This window comes from Anomalospiza imberbis, chromosome 5 (assembly GCF_031753505.1).
Source record: "Anomalospiza imberbis isolate Cuckoo-Finch-1a 21T00152 chromosome 5, ASM3175350v1, whole genome shotgun sequence".
NCBI classification, from domain to species: domain Eukaryota; kingdom Metazoa; phylum Chordata; class Aves; order Passeriformes; family Viduidae; genus Anomalospiza; species Anomalospiza imberbis.
This window is the reverse complement of record NC_089685.1, coordinates 58,006,442-58,021,065: the sequence shown is the minus strand read 5'-3', so window position 1 is coordinate 58,021,065 and position 14,624 is coordinate 58,006,442. Positions and strand designations below refer to the sequence as shown.

General features: G+C 47.9%; 1 protein-coding gene across 3 annotated transcripts in view; it reads right to left on the bottom strand.

Annotated features, from left to right (window-relative positions):
- RFX4 (regulatory factor X4) overlaps positions 1-14,060 on the bottom strand; it is an 86,976-nt gene extending 72,916 nt beyond the window's left edge. Inside the window, exon 1 of one of the 3 annotated variants that reach the window (XM_068191050.1) lies at positions 13,629-14,060. In XM_068191050.1, the coding sequence (XP_068047151.1) occupies positions 13,629-13,671 (43 nt within the window). In that variant the 5' untranslated portion in view covers positions 13,672-14,060. The remainder of the gene's footprint in view (positions 1-13,628) is intronic. The other 2 variants (XM_068191054.1, XM_068191049.1) reach the window with 2 other exon arrangements.
- Positions 14,061-14,624: the final 564 nt, after the last annotated feature.

Sequence of the window (14,624 nt, the reverse complement as noted above, 5' to 3'; positions counted from 1 at the left end):
TTACTTAGGGAGCTACACATGGACCAGCTCTTTTTCCACATGAGTTTGCTTGTCACTGAAATAATCACTGGAATAAGAATATAAGATTTGCTAGGACCCAAACCACTGTTTGAGCTATATACTAACTTAGATGGCACAGCTGCAACAGTCCAGCTCCTTATCTTTATTCATGATTGCTCTTGTAATCTTTTGCCCCAGTTTCTCAAGGCAAATTACAAAAAAAAAAGTTGTAAGTAACTGTGAGCAAAGGTATCTAAAAGTAGATAATGCAAATATAAAGGAACTACCAAATTTTAGTGGATTTATGAGAGGACCTGCTTGAAAAATATTTAGCAGTGAGGACAGACAATTTTAATTCAGTTCCAGTGACAGAGGAGGAACTCCTCTCATGCATACGGAGTCTTAGCACCCCTCTGAGTTATTTGTTTGATGTTCTCAGAGGGAAGAGTTACTCATCTCTTCCTGCAGCATCTCTTTGCCAAATGTCTCAGTACCAAGCTGGCCAGCAACACTGTCTAGCTGCTCATCTGATCTGTAACCACAAGAGAAAGTGGTTGCTAACAGCAGATTTAGCAGGTAAACACAGTAACTCAAAAGATCAAGAGGCTGACTGAAGGTCATGGAACCTCCCATTTCCATTTTGATAGCCCATTATACCAAGAGGAGAGTTGATGAGATGATATTCTATATCTTATTAAGGAAACCATCAGTACCCTGACAGCTTCTTCTGTTGTCTGTTTCAGAGTGGGTGCTGAGGTTTGCAAGGTCTATTGAGCTTTTCTCTGCAGAGTTGATTTTGCTGAACATGGCTTGAGACATGCCAGCACCTCAAAAACTCTCTGTTTGTGCTTTCCATGTTGCACCACTGCTGTGGAGAGAGAACTTCTAACCTCTACAGCTGTAAAATTCATAATATCTGAGCAGCCTGCCTGCTTCAGCCATCCCTTGGTGTCCTGCAAATCTAATTTCTAAATGCTTTCTGAATGAAAGTATGGAAAAATGAACCAATGCATTTAATATCTTGACAAATGCAAATGAAGACTTCATCTTGTAACACTTCAGTGTCTTGGAGCAATTGGTCATATCAGCTTGTAAGATAAATCACTAGTTTAAAACAGTCCCTTGAAGGCAAAAGAGATGATCCCTTTCTCTCAGGAGTAATGATTAGGAGATAAACCTGAAGTCTGACCCTCAAACTACTAAACAGCTATTCTAGTACCTGCTGTATACAACATCTGGTCTGAGTAGAAGCAGGATTCATGTTTTGCATCTCTCTCACACCTTGCAGCACAGCACTGCTGGTCACAGGCACATCTGCCACCTGAGAAGTGTAATGCTGCTGGAGTGCTGTGCAGGTTGGTTACAGCAGCGCTTTTCAAGCTTTTAAAGAACCACACTGCTTGAAAGAAAGCAAACAAAATTCACTTTATCTACAAAGCCTTAGTCTACTGCAAAAGCAAGACCTAAACAAGGTCTTGCTTAGCCTCTGCACGTTGTTATGAACCACTATGTCTGTGGCATGACAGGGCTTGGCAGCCACTGGCTCCCATTGAGGGCATTGAACTTACCAAAATCAACTAAAATCAAGCAGACAAGCTACTTGGGACAGCCGATCACACAGTCATTTTCTAAGATTTAGGTTTTCATGGTGTTGTAATCAAAATGTTCCTCCTCTCCGCTGCCAAACAAAAGGTTTGTGAGACCCTACAAGGGTCACTGTCCAGCTGCTGTTCCCTGTGACTGCTTCAGCACACAGACACTCCTAGGTCACAAACCAGCTCCTCTCTCACCATGGAGGGGGCCCTGCTGAACAGAGCCTGGTTCTGCTCCGTGCTGCCTCATTCGGTGCCATCAGCTGGCAAGGCACACACCCCTCAGTCAGTGCGTGCGAGCTGTCGGGAACATCTTCAAGCTCCACAGGAAATCATGCCAGTGTCCTCCTTGGTCCTGCACAGCCATCTTCTGTTCTTCCAAGAGACCTGCTCCTCAGGGATGACAGTGACACATGGCCTTGGTGCAGATGGCAGAGCTGCTACCCTGACAAGCTGCCAGATACCTTGGTGTTTTGTTTGCTAATCTAACTTTTTACTTCATTTCCAACAGGGGAAAATGTCAGACACTCTTGTTGCAGTCCTTTCTTTTGTTCTCATTTCTTGGCATACAATTCTATTGGATCTATTTCAGGGTTAATGGACATTGGTCCAGGGCACTTTGTAGATGATGGCAGGAATGTTTTTGTTCTTTTTCTTTGACTCATGATTCTGGAAAAGCATTGTGAAGATTCACCATGATATCATAAGAATGCAAAGAATAACTCTCTTGAGTGTGAGAGAGCTCTTTTGTTTTATTTAGCCAGATCTTCACTCCAAGTATTGATTTTCTGCTAAACTATTTGATAAAGTATATTAAAAACTGACATGCCATACTTAAGCTAATAACAAAATGCACCACAGTTAATAATTTTTAACTCCTCCAGAATATTTGGGCAGAAAAGCTGTAATTTATGAGATGTGCTGTTCTTCTTATGCTGTGTACTGTGCAGAAGTTCATCTAAATGTGATTCTTTCATTTAAGTATTCTGTCAGCAATATTCTTTGTTAAGAAGGTGCATCCCAAATGCAGAGAAAACACCCCCAGAAGCCCTATAATACAAGATGCTTCTGCATAATGATTCTGGTGTTTAGGGCAGCCTCTACCCCGGATCAAACAAGGAACTCCTATCTGCCCCCTTCTCTGGAATCATATAGCTTATTGCGATTGCATTTCCAACTCAACATGCATGTTAATTAGAAGTAGCCCTTTCCCTCTCCTAGTAACACACAGATGCTATCTGTTGTTTTGTTTTGAAAAGTAAGTTTCACCAGGCCAGTAACGGCTACTTGGTTTTTGCTTCATCAAGGCCATTTCTCATTTATCAGCAAAGCAAACCTCCCTTGGTCCGATTTCAGTGTGGTGACATTTCCTCACATTCCCTTAGTGACACCAGTAACTGACCAATTCAGTTCCCAGTGCTGAACTTTAACTTACATGGCTGTGCAACATGCAGCCAATCTTTTCATCAGTAAGATCATCACACACATCATATGCCTTCCAAGCACCAACCCTGCAGGCAGCAGAACGTGCCCTCATGCTTCCCCAGTGGGATGTGTTATGGCTCCTCAGTCCTTTAGGGTCTGCTGCATGACTCAGTGGAAAGGCTTAAATTGTCTCCAATTTAACTGCAACGCTTCCTTCCAAGGAAATGCACACGTCTCTTGATCATTGCCAGGCCTATTCTTCCCCAGAATAAAGCTCAGAGTCTATTGATGCCCTTTTTGCCCCAGATTCCATTAACTTCTTGTGCTATAGAATTAACATGAGGCACACAAGTGAGCTCATAGGGCCTTAAAATCTAGGTACCTCTCCCATCTCTTACACCCTGCCACAGTCTCTGCTCCCTAGCTTCTGGGTTAGACATTCCCAGCTGCAGCCATGGTCTCTCAGCTCACCAGTGTGCATGAGAAGACGTGGAGTTCTCAAAGCCTTAATTCAGCTCTGCTTCATTATTACACGAGAGCAGTGGCTCAAGAAACAGAATTTGCATCAAGTGCCCATGAAATGCTTCCCTCTGCCTCAGGAGCTGATGAATCCAGTAGACAGGCCAATTTGGCACAGAGATGGTAGTACATCAGCAAGACAGCCCCACAAAGATGACAAAATGAAAAGATGTGAGATATGGGTGGGGGATACACAAAACACTGGTTGTGGGGCTCAGGGGAGAGAGAGAGAGGCTGGTTGTTGGAAAGGAGGTGAGAAAGAAAGGGAAAGAAAACAAAAGAATGAATGAGAAAGAAAAAGGCATGGTCAGAAATAAAGGATAGGAGAAGAAGTAACTATAGAGACTTTCTATTTTTTTTAATCAGGAGAAAATAGCTCAGCTGCTAAAGGAAAGAGGCCACAGTAAATATTTCTCATTAGAAACAGCATCCAGTTGAGCAGACTGAAATAACATGAGAAGACAGACACAAATGTGAAGAGAATACATGACTGAGGTGTTAGGATGTAATGATAGCAGTAGGAAAGAGACAATCACTTGACTGAAAAAAAGTGTGAACTAAAATATAGAGAGGCTATATTGACTCAAATGGTGACCCCTTTTCCTCCCTTTATGGATATGTACTCCAAATCTATCTGTTGCTCATTACTGTCAAAGGATGCTGCCATCAAAACATTCACCATCATTTGGTGGGTATATATAGCACACCAGACAGAAACAAATCAATGCTGTTGCTCTCAGAGTGAACACAGAGAGTATCTGCCCACCAAAACTAGCAGAGAGGACATTAATACATCATGAGAACATCCCCCCACAAAGACTGGTACCCCTCAGAACTAATTTGTGTGTACGGAACTAGCATTTCATGCATTTTTAGCTTCACAGTCTAAATATGGTTGACAAAAAGTCTTTGCTAAGTCACGATGTGCCTAGCCTTACAGATTTGTAAACCTTGTATGAATTTAATCCCTTCCAAACTGTCTTCCCTTCCTTTACAAAGTACTATGAAAGTAGACCAGTGCTTTTAAAACTAGGAGTCTGGCTCTTCTGAGAAGACTCCAGTCTCCTCTGAACAATATGCAAAGCAAACTCAGGGAGGGAACATGAGAAAAAAGAGAAGTCTTCTTTCCTCCTTCTTTTTTTGCCCAAGACTCACCAAAACAAGAGTCTAGTATTGAATATTCAGCACTGAATACTAACTGCTCAATAGATGGTCTGTTTGCAGAGCTCAAAGTGGAAATGACCCAGCAAGGAGGAGAGGTGAACACGCTGCTCCATCCATGTGATTAAACTGCTCTGTAAATGCAGTCCTCCCCACTTCTCCCCACCTCATTACAATGGAGACCATTTGTTGCCCCTACCACAACTCATTTTCAAAAAATGTTTGCTTTAGAGGGGCCCCTGCACCAGTATTGTCCCTGAGACTCTATATTTAGGATAGGAATGTGAGTTCAAGCTCTGGAAAACCTGCTCTAGCCAGGCAGTCCAACCAGTGGGATGTGCTACTGCCACTGCTTGGGAATAAGGAAGCACAGGTACAGGAGACAGAGGAGCAAAGTGGGGAACAGTCCCTGCTTTCAGCCTGCACAGGGCACGGAGTGAATCTCGCCTGGCAGCTGCTTTGTTCTGCCATGGACCTTGGAAGTCTCTTCAGCGCTCCTCCTCTGAGTTAAGACATGTTGGTGTCACACAGTGAACACCCAGGAGGCCAAGCTGTGACAGAGGCTAGTGTGCAAATACAACACACCATTTAGCAAATGTGTCATTTGCACTATGCCTCTCATAAGGCCAAATTTCCCTTGATAACAAAAACCTAGATCATTCTACGCTTAACCCCAAGGGGCCCAAAAGAAGCAGCCTTTTACTTACACAAGGTGCACGTTTCAGACCTGTCCTGCTGAGAATTCCTGCTCTGGCTCTTTCATCATGTTGTCCCCAGTGAGACCTCTGTCTCACATGCAGCACTGGGCACAGCTCCTTTCCTGGTGGCCCTGGGGGGCCAAGCTTGTTAGCCAGCAAATCTCTGTCCCGCTGCTTAGCCTGGACAGAAGAGCTGGAGCTAAAAGGCTGTGCTGAGGGGTGGGTAAGTCCCTCCACCACCACACAAGCCTGTGGCCCCAGGAACACCCACTGCAGGAGCAGGCATCTCTCAACACAGAACAGCACAGATCTGACGTGCCCTGACACACAGCACTTGGAACCAGGACTCCACTTTTATACTGCCCTGCTCCGTATTTTTTTAATGGTGTCTATCAGGCCTTAAGGACCAGCCAGGAATTTTTGTTTCCCCATTTGCTTAAGTTTTTTAAGGAGTAAAGGAGCAGGAAGGATTTTACTTACCTCTGAGAATCAGAGATGCAACACCCAGGAGTAGGGTAGTTAGAAGCTAATGGCATTTTTAATTAGGACGTCCTGCCACATGCTCATGTTTAAACTGAATGTTAGATGAGGGTGGGAACCACACAAGTCAGGTTGTTGAAGATTTTTTTCCCCTTTAAAGGGTAGGGTTTTGTTTACTTTCTACAACCATCCATGAATTCTATTCAACAAACGGTCTGTTTCAGCAAGATCCTAAAACATACACAGCCTTTCCTGCTTGGCCTCTGACATAGCAGTTGGTCTTTTGCAGTAGGCTGCACCTTTGTCATAGGGTGCTAAAGTGTCCTTAGCTGTCAAAAGGATGTTCTGTGGGGTCTTTTGAATCAGGTGTGCATTGCTGTCACCATGGGGGAGCTGGCTCTGAAACACAGGTGATTCCACCCAGCACTGGATGACCACTCATGAGACCCCACTAATGAACTGGGCTCTCCCTCCATATTTCCCTATCTCAGCTGAGGTAGTTCAAACACTCCTGAAATAGTTTAGCAGTTAAAAGGGTTCTAGAAGGGAGAAAAAAAAAAAAAAAAGTGTGTTAGGCCTTCTAACATTGCATTTAGTGGTACCTCTACTTTTTGCTTTTTTCACTGCTTTTAAATTTCCTTTGTCACTGCATTTCTGGTATTTTATTGCTTTACCAGTAGAGCACAAGCTAGATCTGAGCATACAGATCTATTCAAGAACAGAAAGGTCCTATCTTTTTTTTTTCTTTGTTGACCTGTAGATCTCATTTGCAAACTTATATTTGTGTAGAAGTCATTTTTCATTTAATGAATTTTACCTGCCTTAATATGAACATCTGTAAGTCTTGCCCCAAGTAGCCAAACCAGATGAAGAAACAGGAGTCTGATAGTATAATTCTAAGGAGTGGAAGTTTAAAAAGAGAGGAAAGACAAGGTGAATGACAACAAGTATTTCTACTTCTAGCAACAGTATTCTTTAAATAAAAAAAAAAAACCAGTAATTTCTAACAATTGAAACTTGGAGTCCTTTCTTCCAGGCAAATATCAGGTTTTTTTCTAGATACAATCTCAGCAAGGAAATGAAAGCCCCTAGAGAAGAGGATTTTGTGGTTTTAATTGTTTCAGTCCCAGCCATGGGGTTCATGAGCGCCCAAAGCTCCAGCACGAAGTCTGTCAGTGATGATCGCAGCATCAGATTGTGACTACAGCCAGTCTAGAGAACCGATGAAATCCCAGTGTTTGTCCCCAGCCTACTACTCTGAAATGAATGCCTCTAATTCCCAGGGCTGTAAGTTTCAGGGAATCAGTCATCCAGAGAATATTCCGGCTATCTGAAATATATTGATTGCTCTTATGATAATATTTGGTATCCTGCAAAAAAATGCTCAGCATAAGCTGCTAATTAATTGTGAACACATCATTCACAGCTGTGAATCAACTCCTTGGTTCCTGTAACAACTTCCACCTCAGAGAAATTAAGTTCAATTACCAATAAAAGAAAACAAAGTGCTTAACTGTAGCTGAAGTGAAGGAAACAAGACAGCACTGAGCCCTGCATTTCACATTTCAGACCTGAGGCAAATTAAGCCACAAATGAGCTTTATCTTACTGGGTGCAGTGAGACCCAAGGCTCTGTTTAACCCTCTCCACTTTTTCCTGATTTCAAATTTATCATAAGGGAAAGAATGGTCGAAAGCATTTAATCCAACATGTGTTTATGTGCAGACATCTCTTGCAGCAAGCAAGACAGACTATGATGCTGACTTTACGCACCATTTCTAACACTGGCCAGTATTTCATAGCTAATAAACTACTCTTGCTGCAAATCTCCTGAGAGAAAAATAAATATAAATGAAGACAGGCCAATACCACTAGTTATGCATGTAAAATAGCTACAATTAAGTTATTACACATTCCCAGCTGTGGGGAGGGACCATTACATGTTAACCCTGGGCATCTGCCCTCTCTCAGGCACGCACATGGACTTCAACAGGTGTTTCCCTTGTGGAGCCACTGCAGGGTCAGGACCCATCTCTAACAGCAAATTGTATTAGTTTAAAAGTTCCCAGAAAGTCCCTGGCACATATATACAATTCTACAGGATCTTAAAAATGTGTGTAAATGTGCCAGTGGTCCAGATACCCTAAAAAACCCACACAGGCCTCCACTGGCTTAATTTTCACCACATACTCTTCCTTCCTACACTTGTCATCTATAGGATTGCTCAGCCATCAAATATCCTTTACACCATCCATCTTCCTCACCAGTATGTCAGCAACCAAATTCCCTCAGCTGCTGGGATGCTGGGCTCCAGCAGGGTGGGATCGTACCGGGTATTCATTTTCACACACAATGAAACAAACAGAAAATCCAGCACAGACGCAGGGAAATGGACAAGACTCAGGAAATTCACAAACCTCAGCACTCACAGAATTTTGAGCTAATTATTTGGACTCCAGTGTCACATCAAGTATCTCTAAAGGACTGACCGTATATTTGTATTAGTTACATGACAGCCCGCCACTGCTCTCAAGGCATTGTTATGAACCATCAAGCCCCAGCTGTATTTAAGGCCACCTCTTCAAAAGTCTTGATCTGAAGAGGTACTAACATTTCATCACCGTGCAGATTTCAGTGATCCCATGGTTTGATCTTTAGTTTGCTACACTAAAATCCTATGTTTGGAAATAGTATTCCAGAGGATGCACCTCTTTACGACTGTTCTAACTTTCAAACCAGCTGAAAATTAAGCTAGCAAAATGCAAAGGTGTTTACATTCAGAGACACTGCAGATTTTACAGCTATGCTAACCTTCTTCTTTGCCTGCACACTCACTGCATTGCCAGCTGAAAATCAGCATTATTTTCTAAAGGCAATCAAGCCAACAACCCTGATGGAAGCGGGATAATCTTCTGGCGACTTTCTGTGGGACAACAGTAGCAGCATCACAAGTATCTTAGCACAAAATGGTCCCTTCTACATTTGAGAAGGTCTTTTGCTCAGTATATATTCACTATAGTAAAGGTGCACCTGAAACAGACCAGTCGAGGCTACAGCTCTCTTTACAGTCCACACCCAAAAGTTTTATCTGTTAGAATCGAGAGTCCCTTTTGTAAAGAGTGTTACACTCAAATAATATCTTGAGGATTGTAAATCGTAAACTGCAACTTAAATAAATGAAAGTTTCCTACAGTTCTATGGCTATTCTTATGCAAAACTCTGTTTTAGTTCCTTTTTCTTTCCATCCTTTTGAAGATCTTTACTGCAGGTGAATATTACAGAGCAGTGAAAAATACCACAATTGCCTCTCCCTAAAAATTTTAGAATTAATTCATTAGCAGACTAATAAATCATAAATTCATTATTTTCTCTGAGTCAGACTCAAAAGATGAACTTCTTAGGTCAAGGTAATTTTCATCACATTTCAAAGCCTCTAAAAAATCCTGACAGATTTTACAAGGTTATTAAAACCACCTCAGGAATGAAGACCTGATCCAGTGACAGGACCTGGGTTTAGATCCTTGTTCTGCTGCCGCTGCTGAAGGCACAGTGAGATGCCAGGAATCAGGCCCTGCCGTGCAAACATTGCCCGCACAAACTCTGCAGTTCACAGGAAAGAAAACACTTCTTTATTGTTGTTTTTTTGTTTCCCTGCTCCATTTTGTATATAAGATACAAAATCACATAGGACAATCTGCAGGTTCAACTATATAAAAGACCAGTGGTATTTCTTCTGCATCTCCATATCACATCAAATTTAGGATTCAAAAGAATCATTGGATCATCCTAACTGCTCAGCAGGTTAGAGCCTTTATAAACACAAATTCTAAAACAATAAAGAACTTTTTTTTCCTTAGTGGGATAAAAAAGTAAGAAAAGTACTCCAGGAAAGTAAGGGAAAAAAGCCAATAGCAAGTTTCCTCTTTATTGTGTTGCAATAAGCGAAGCAAACAGTTTTCAGAAGCAAAATCAACCATTTGTTTGGATTAAACAAACCAGAACCTAGGATCACACACTTTAGCATCATACATACATTCTGAAATGTCACAGCTCCATTCCCAACTAGCATTCAAGTATTTAGTATCAATACTGGTGATTTCATTAATTGAACCAGGATATGAAAGCCATTAATTCTCTTCAAACAATGCTTAATGTGCTTAAGATCCTTTTTAAACGGCAAGCTCGTAGCAAAGGTCACCCACCACTGCCGCAACACCTGTCTATGTTGATAAGAAGATAGACTGAAATCTGGCCACTGCCACAAAGTTTTCAACCCAGGCAGTGGAAGCAGCTTTTCGTGGCTCAAACAAACTGCTTTAAGGGCCTAATCCCGACGTCCTTGACAGCACTGAAAGGCTGTCTGCTCATTTTAATGGGCTTTGGATCAGCTCCTAAGTTTCAGCTTTAAGTCCCAAGGATCTCATCCATCTAGCGCCTGAAAACCAGCGGAGGTTTTGCCTGGCTCCAATACTGAAATAAGGAGGGCTATTTACTGAGCTGTGCAGGAGAGTTGTGCTCCAAGAACGCGCCTCTGTTTCCTTGGGCTCCTGCTCCCTGAGCGGCGCGGCGGGGCTTCCGCGGAGGTGCCGCGGGGCAGGGAGTTTGGCAGCGCCCCGGGAAATCCACGGCGCCCCGCGTCCCCGCACGCCGCTCCCGAGCGGGCGGCATCCTCCTGCGTGGGACAGCTCCTGCGGGGCGGCGCGGGGGCCGGGCAGCGGGGCGAGGGCTGTGCCGATGTCACTAGGGGGGGCTGCGGCTGAGGAAAGCCGCTATGAGCGCTCGGGGTCTCCCGCAAAGCTTCCCCCGCCCGCCCCAGCCGCCCCTCGAGGAGCCCCGGGCGCTGGCCCGGAGCACCCAGCCCGCCACCGCCCTCTTGCCAGCCCCGACTCCTCCGGGGTGAGACGGGGCGCGGGGCCGCTGTGCCCGGTCCCCCGGCATCTTGCGGTCACGGAGCTGTCGGGTGCCAGCGGGACTGCGAGGTGAGGGCAGGGCCGAGCGCAAGGCAAGCCCCAAAAGCCGGATACAGCCCCCCGGAATGACCCCTTAGTGCCCCACAGCGAAGAGGCGCGGGAGTCCGGCGGCGGCTCGACGGCTCCTGGCCCGGCTCGGAGGAGTTACGAGCTTCAGAAGCTACACCCGGAGGCAGGCGGCCGCCTGACGGGGTTGAAAAGGCGGCGGCAAAATCATGCGATGAAACATACAACAAACCCAGAGAGAAGGGCGTGTGGCCCTACTGTGTGGGTGCCCCACTCCGCGGCCGCACACTCCTCTCCCGAGGGCAGCGGGAGAATTCCGAGGGCAGCTCCTCGCCAAGCGCCGCCGCGCAGTGCCTGGGCTGGGCCGTCGGGGCCGGGCGGTGCTGCGGGCGCTCCGCCGCCGTCCCGCCGGACACCTGGGGTTAGGGGCTCTCTGGGAGCCCAGGCGGCCAGAAAGCCCTTTGGCCTTGGTGACAGCCCCCACGGGTCACTCTACAGATTAGAGGAATGGGAACTAAACTCGATGGAAGCACACGGCACTGTTGGGGGAAGGTGAAGGAATCAAACCGTTCCCCTGCCTGAAAATTAGAATCGCGGTGATTTTTTTTAATTTTTTTTTTTAATTTTTTTTTTTTAATCCCAATGGTTTAGGGAATATCTGTTGAAGATGAATTAAAACATGACTGATTTTTTTCAATGAAGCCATATTTCTCCACAATGCAAAAGGATCTTTACATAACAACTGAAACTCAGGAGAAAAGCTAATTGGATTAAGTCCTGTGAAAGGGAGGTTAAGGTGTCTGAATGAGACAACTGCAAAGCTCCACTTTTCTTGCCATCTGCTTAGCAAGACTAAAGTGTTTTCTGATTAATATTATCTTAATCAATCATGCTGCCACTTATTACAACCTTACTGAAATTAGGAAACGAATAATAGGGAGGCTAAGCCCGAAAACTGACAATTCTTAAAGGAGGGACAGAAAATGCGGGACTTTTTTTGTTAGGTTTGGTTTTTTTTCTTTCCCTAAATACCCGTTTCTCTCGAAACGAGATGTTGCCGACAGTCCCCTTAACCCCGCCTCGGCAGTGCCGCCGGACAGCAAGACAACTTTCTCTAACACCCTCTTAGCTCCTGCACACGCTCTGACCCGAACTCAACCATTCCTTCCCCGCCGAACACTTCCTCCCCGGAATAGCGCGCCTAGGTTTTGTCTCGGGGACCCGGCAGTAAATGTGGCCCAAACCCGGCTGGTGTCGCCGGTGGCCGGCGAGGGGCCGAGCCTACCCGGTGCACCGAGCGCCCCGCGCCGGGACCGCCGCAAGAACAGCCGAGCCGGGTCGGGTAACACCCCTCCCGTTCTCTCTTTTCCCGCTTGTTTTTAATCAATATTTAAATTTTACAAAGCGCCCATCGGCCGCCTTGGGAGCTAGGGATGAGAAAGACCTTCGCAGGTTTGTGGCGGCACGGAGCGAAGCGGTTCCGAAGCAGGACTACCTCTCCTTGTCGCCCCTTGCCCCGTCTCCACCCGCACCAGCTTCACCGGCACAGCGCCGGCAACCCCGGAGGAGCCGGGACGGAGCGGCGAGGCCCCGAGGGAGCGGCGGAACGCGGCCCGCCGAGGCCGTCGGGGAGGCGCGGAGGGAACCCGATCCCTCTGCGGGGCTGGGGCAGCTCAGCTCCGCGGCCACCTCGCCGCCTGGCACGGCGGTCACAGCCGGCGCAGCGGCTGCCGGAGGGGACGGGATAGATCAGGAGCGGGCGGCGGGAGGGCCATCCCCGCGCTGAGCCCTACCTAACCTGCGAGCTGTCCGCCTGGGGACCGCCTAGGCGGGCAGGCAGGGAGGGAGGGGTGAGGAAGGGGGTGTTCTCCTGTGCTAATAAAATAAATGAAATTTTCAGAGGTGACTGTGGCGGCCGCCCGCCCTCCTCGGCACGCGGAAGCCCGGGGGCTGCGCTCCGCTGAGAGCGCAGGGGCTGCGGCGGGTGGAAACGCGGGAGCGCGGGCAGGGCGGCGGGAGGGAGCGGGAGAGCAGGGGTCGTCGTTTCGGGAGGCTGCCGGCTGACAGCGGGAAGACCTAGGCCTGGGGCCTGCCCCATGTCCCCCGCCGCCGCCCCCAGGCCGGGCCGGGCGGCAGAGGCGGCCGTCGGATGGCGGAGCGCGGGCTGCGGCCCTCGGGGCGGGCGGCCTCGCCTCCGCGGCCGTCCCTGTCCCCTCCCGCCGGGGCTTCTTCCCGCTGGCGGCGCCCGCTGGTGGTACTTCGGCCGCCGTTCTCCCGCCCGGTTACAGGACCGGCCAGGACATCTTTTGGAGGTGCGGGGAGAGAGACCCAGCCCTGCCCTTCCCCAAACTTCCTTCCCTCCGAATCGGCCCAGCCCCGACTTTGCCCGCGGGACAGGACGACCTCGGTGCTGGGTCTGCCCTAACCCACCAACCATCTTCCCCAGTGAACCTAGTTTTCTCTCCTCGTTGCTGCTTTAACCTAATTGCCAGCAGCCTATGATGAAGGGCGAAAAAAAAAAAAAAAAATAAAAACCACCCTCTGCTCTATCGTATCTGCAAGTGGAACCATAGGGCTCCTCCAGCCCGGGAGCGAGAGCTCCCCCTCCGCGGCCCCCGCACCCCGCTCCCCCGCACACGCCCGGGCTCATTTGCCTGCGAGGCCGGTGCGGCGGGCGGCTCCCCCCGCTGCCGCCCGCGCTGCCCCCGCCGCCACGGTCAAGTTGAAAAGTCCTCCCTGATGGGCGAAAGGAGCCCGCTGCCTGCGGGGGGGACTTACCTGTGGAGTCCATATCGGGTTCCTCCAGCAACCCGCAATGCATGCTCTTCCCATGGACGGGACGGGAGCCCCAAGGTCCCGGGGTGTGCAGAGCCCCTATCTCAGAGATGCGCGGGGGAGAGGGAGCAGGGTGGCGGCGAGGGGGTGGGGAGAGAGGACAGAGGCAGATAGTTGGGGAGGGGGGGTGTAGAGCGGGAGAGAGGGACACTCCGTAATCCAGCGGGGCAAAGCCAGACCCGTCAAAATGTTTGCGGATGTTTCATGGGAAAAAGCATCATTTTATAGAAGCCCTGATGGGAGAAATGTCATTGATAGGCCAGCCAGCCTGATGAATGGCTGCTACTCAGATGGGGATGTGGCAAGGCTCAATGTGAAGCCCATTGTGATGCTGTTTTGAATAAGAAAAGCTTTCCTCCAAAAAGGGGGGCCTTAGATCTACGCAATCCCAACACTTCGACTTCCCTCTTCTATTAGAGCATTAGAAACGTTTTTCTTATTTAAAGTTCCAGCGGTCTTTCCACTCCTCCTTTCCCTCCCCCAACCCCCACCCAAAGTCCTTGGCTCATTACAGACCGAGATCAAAATTGGCTTAGATCTTCAAACGGGCAGTAGGTTTGGGGTTGTGCTCTTTGGGGCTGCCGGGTGTGCGTGCAGCCCGGCCGAGCTCCCCTCCTCCTCTTTCTCCTCCTCCCGGTGGGCTCTGGGTTGGGATCCTTCACAGGCACATGGCATTGGAAGCTGCACAACTTCCCAAATATCTTGTAAGCTTAAGTTTATTGGAGAGGGGAAAAAAAAAAAAAATAAAAGAAAAAAAGGGCGATGTGTGTGGGTAGGAAAGGGGGGTATGAGGATAGACAGAAGTTGCCAGTATCTCTGCAAGCGATGCTGGCACTGCAGACCTGCAGCAAGAACTCCCGTGCGTCTCCCCGGGCCTCGGGGAGAGAGGGCAAGGCGGGGTGGGGGCCGCTCGCCACCGGCTTGTCTGGCAGCGGAGAG